The sequence below is a fragment of the Pterocles gutturalis genome, unplaced genomic scaffold, assembly GCF_000699245.1.
Source record: "Pterocles gutturalis isolate BGI_N339 unplaced genomic scaffold, ASM69924v1 scaffold31787, whole genome shotgun sequence".
In the NCBI taxonomy this organism is placed as follows: domain Eukaryota; kingdom Metazoa; phylum Chordata; class Aves; order Pterocliformes; family Pteroclidae; genus Pterocles; species Pterocles gutturalis.
Window position 1 is genome coordinate 1,204 of NW_010116461.1, and position 578 is coordinate 1,781.

A 578-nucleotide genomic window follows, 5' to 3' on the forward strand; every position below is an offset into this window, starting at 1 on the left:
GTTTGGGTCATGAAACTTGGGTTTGGGCAATGAAACTTGTCATAAAACGGGTTTGGGCAATGAAGCTTGGGTTTGGGCAAGTTTGGGCCATAAAACTTGGGTTTGGGTCATGAAACTTGGGTTTGGGCAATGAAATGTGGGTTTGGGCAACAAAACTTGGGTTTGGGTCATGAAACGTGGGTTTGGGTCATGAAACGTGGGTTTGGGTCATAAAACTTGGGTTTGGGCAAGAAGGGAGAGCTTCAGGGACACAAGGTGAGCTGGGAGCCCTCGCTCCACACCAGGAACCAGGGATGGACTCTCTCCCCTTTAAAGGAAGCCGCCGGGAAAGTGAATATCAGGACCCTCTTATCGGCGTCAAAAAACGCCACCTGCCCTTTTTCATAGTCCAGGGAGACGCGGACCCTGCTGGGGACCTGGATCTGGTACAGGGGGATCCGCTCGAGGGAAGTGAGCGCCCAGAACTGACCCTCGCAGAGACCCATGGACCAAAGCTCCAACTCGGGGCTCCCCGTGGGGTCTTCCCTCCTCTTCAGGGACGCCCTGGCCACCCCCACGGCCCAGGAGCCTTTGGGTGT

The 578-nt window shown here is 55.4% G+C and overlaps 1 protein-coding gene across 1 annotated transcript in view; it reads right to left on the reverse strand.

Annotated features, from left to right (window-relative positions):
• Positions 1 to 242: 242 nt before the first annotated feature.
• The window catches only part of LOC104463270 (tripartite motif-containing protein 15-like), a gene marked incomplete at its 5' end in the record, with an annotated part of 2,541 nt that continues 2,205 nt past the window's right edge, over positions 243 to 578 (reverse strand). Inside the window, 1 exon segment of the mRNA XM_010075520.1 lies at positions 243 to 578. This exon segment is cut by the window's right edge and continues 12 nt beyond it. Within this exon segment, the coding sequence (XP_010073822.1) occupies positions 243 to 578 (336 nt within the window).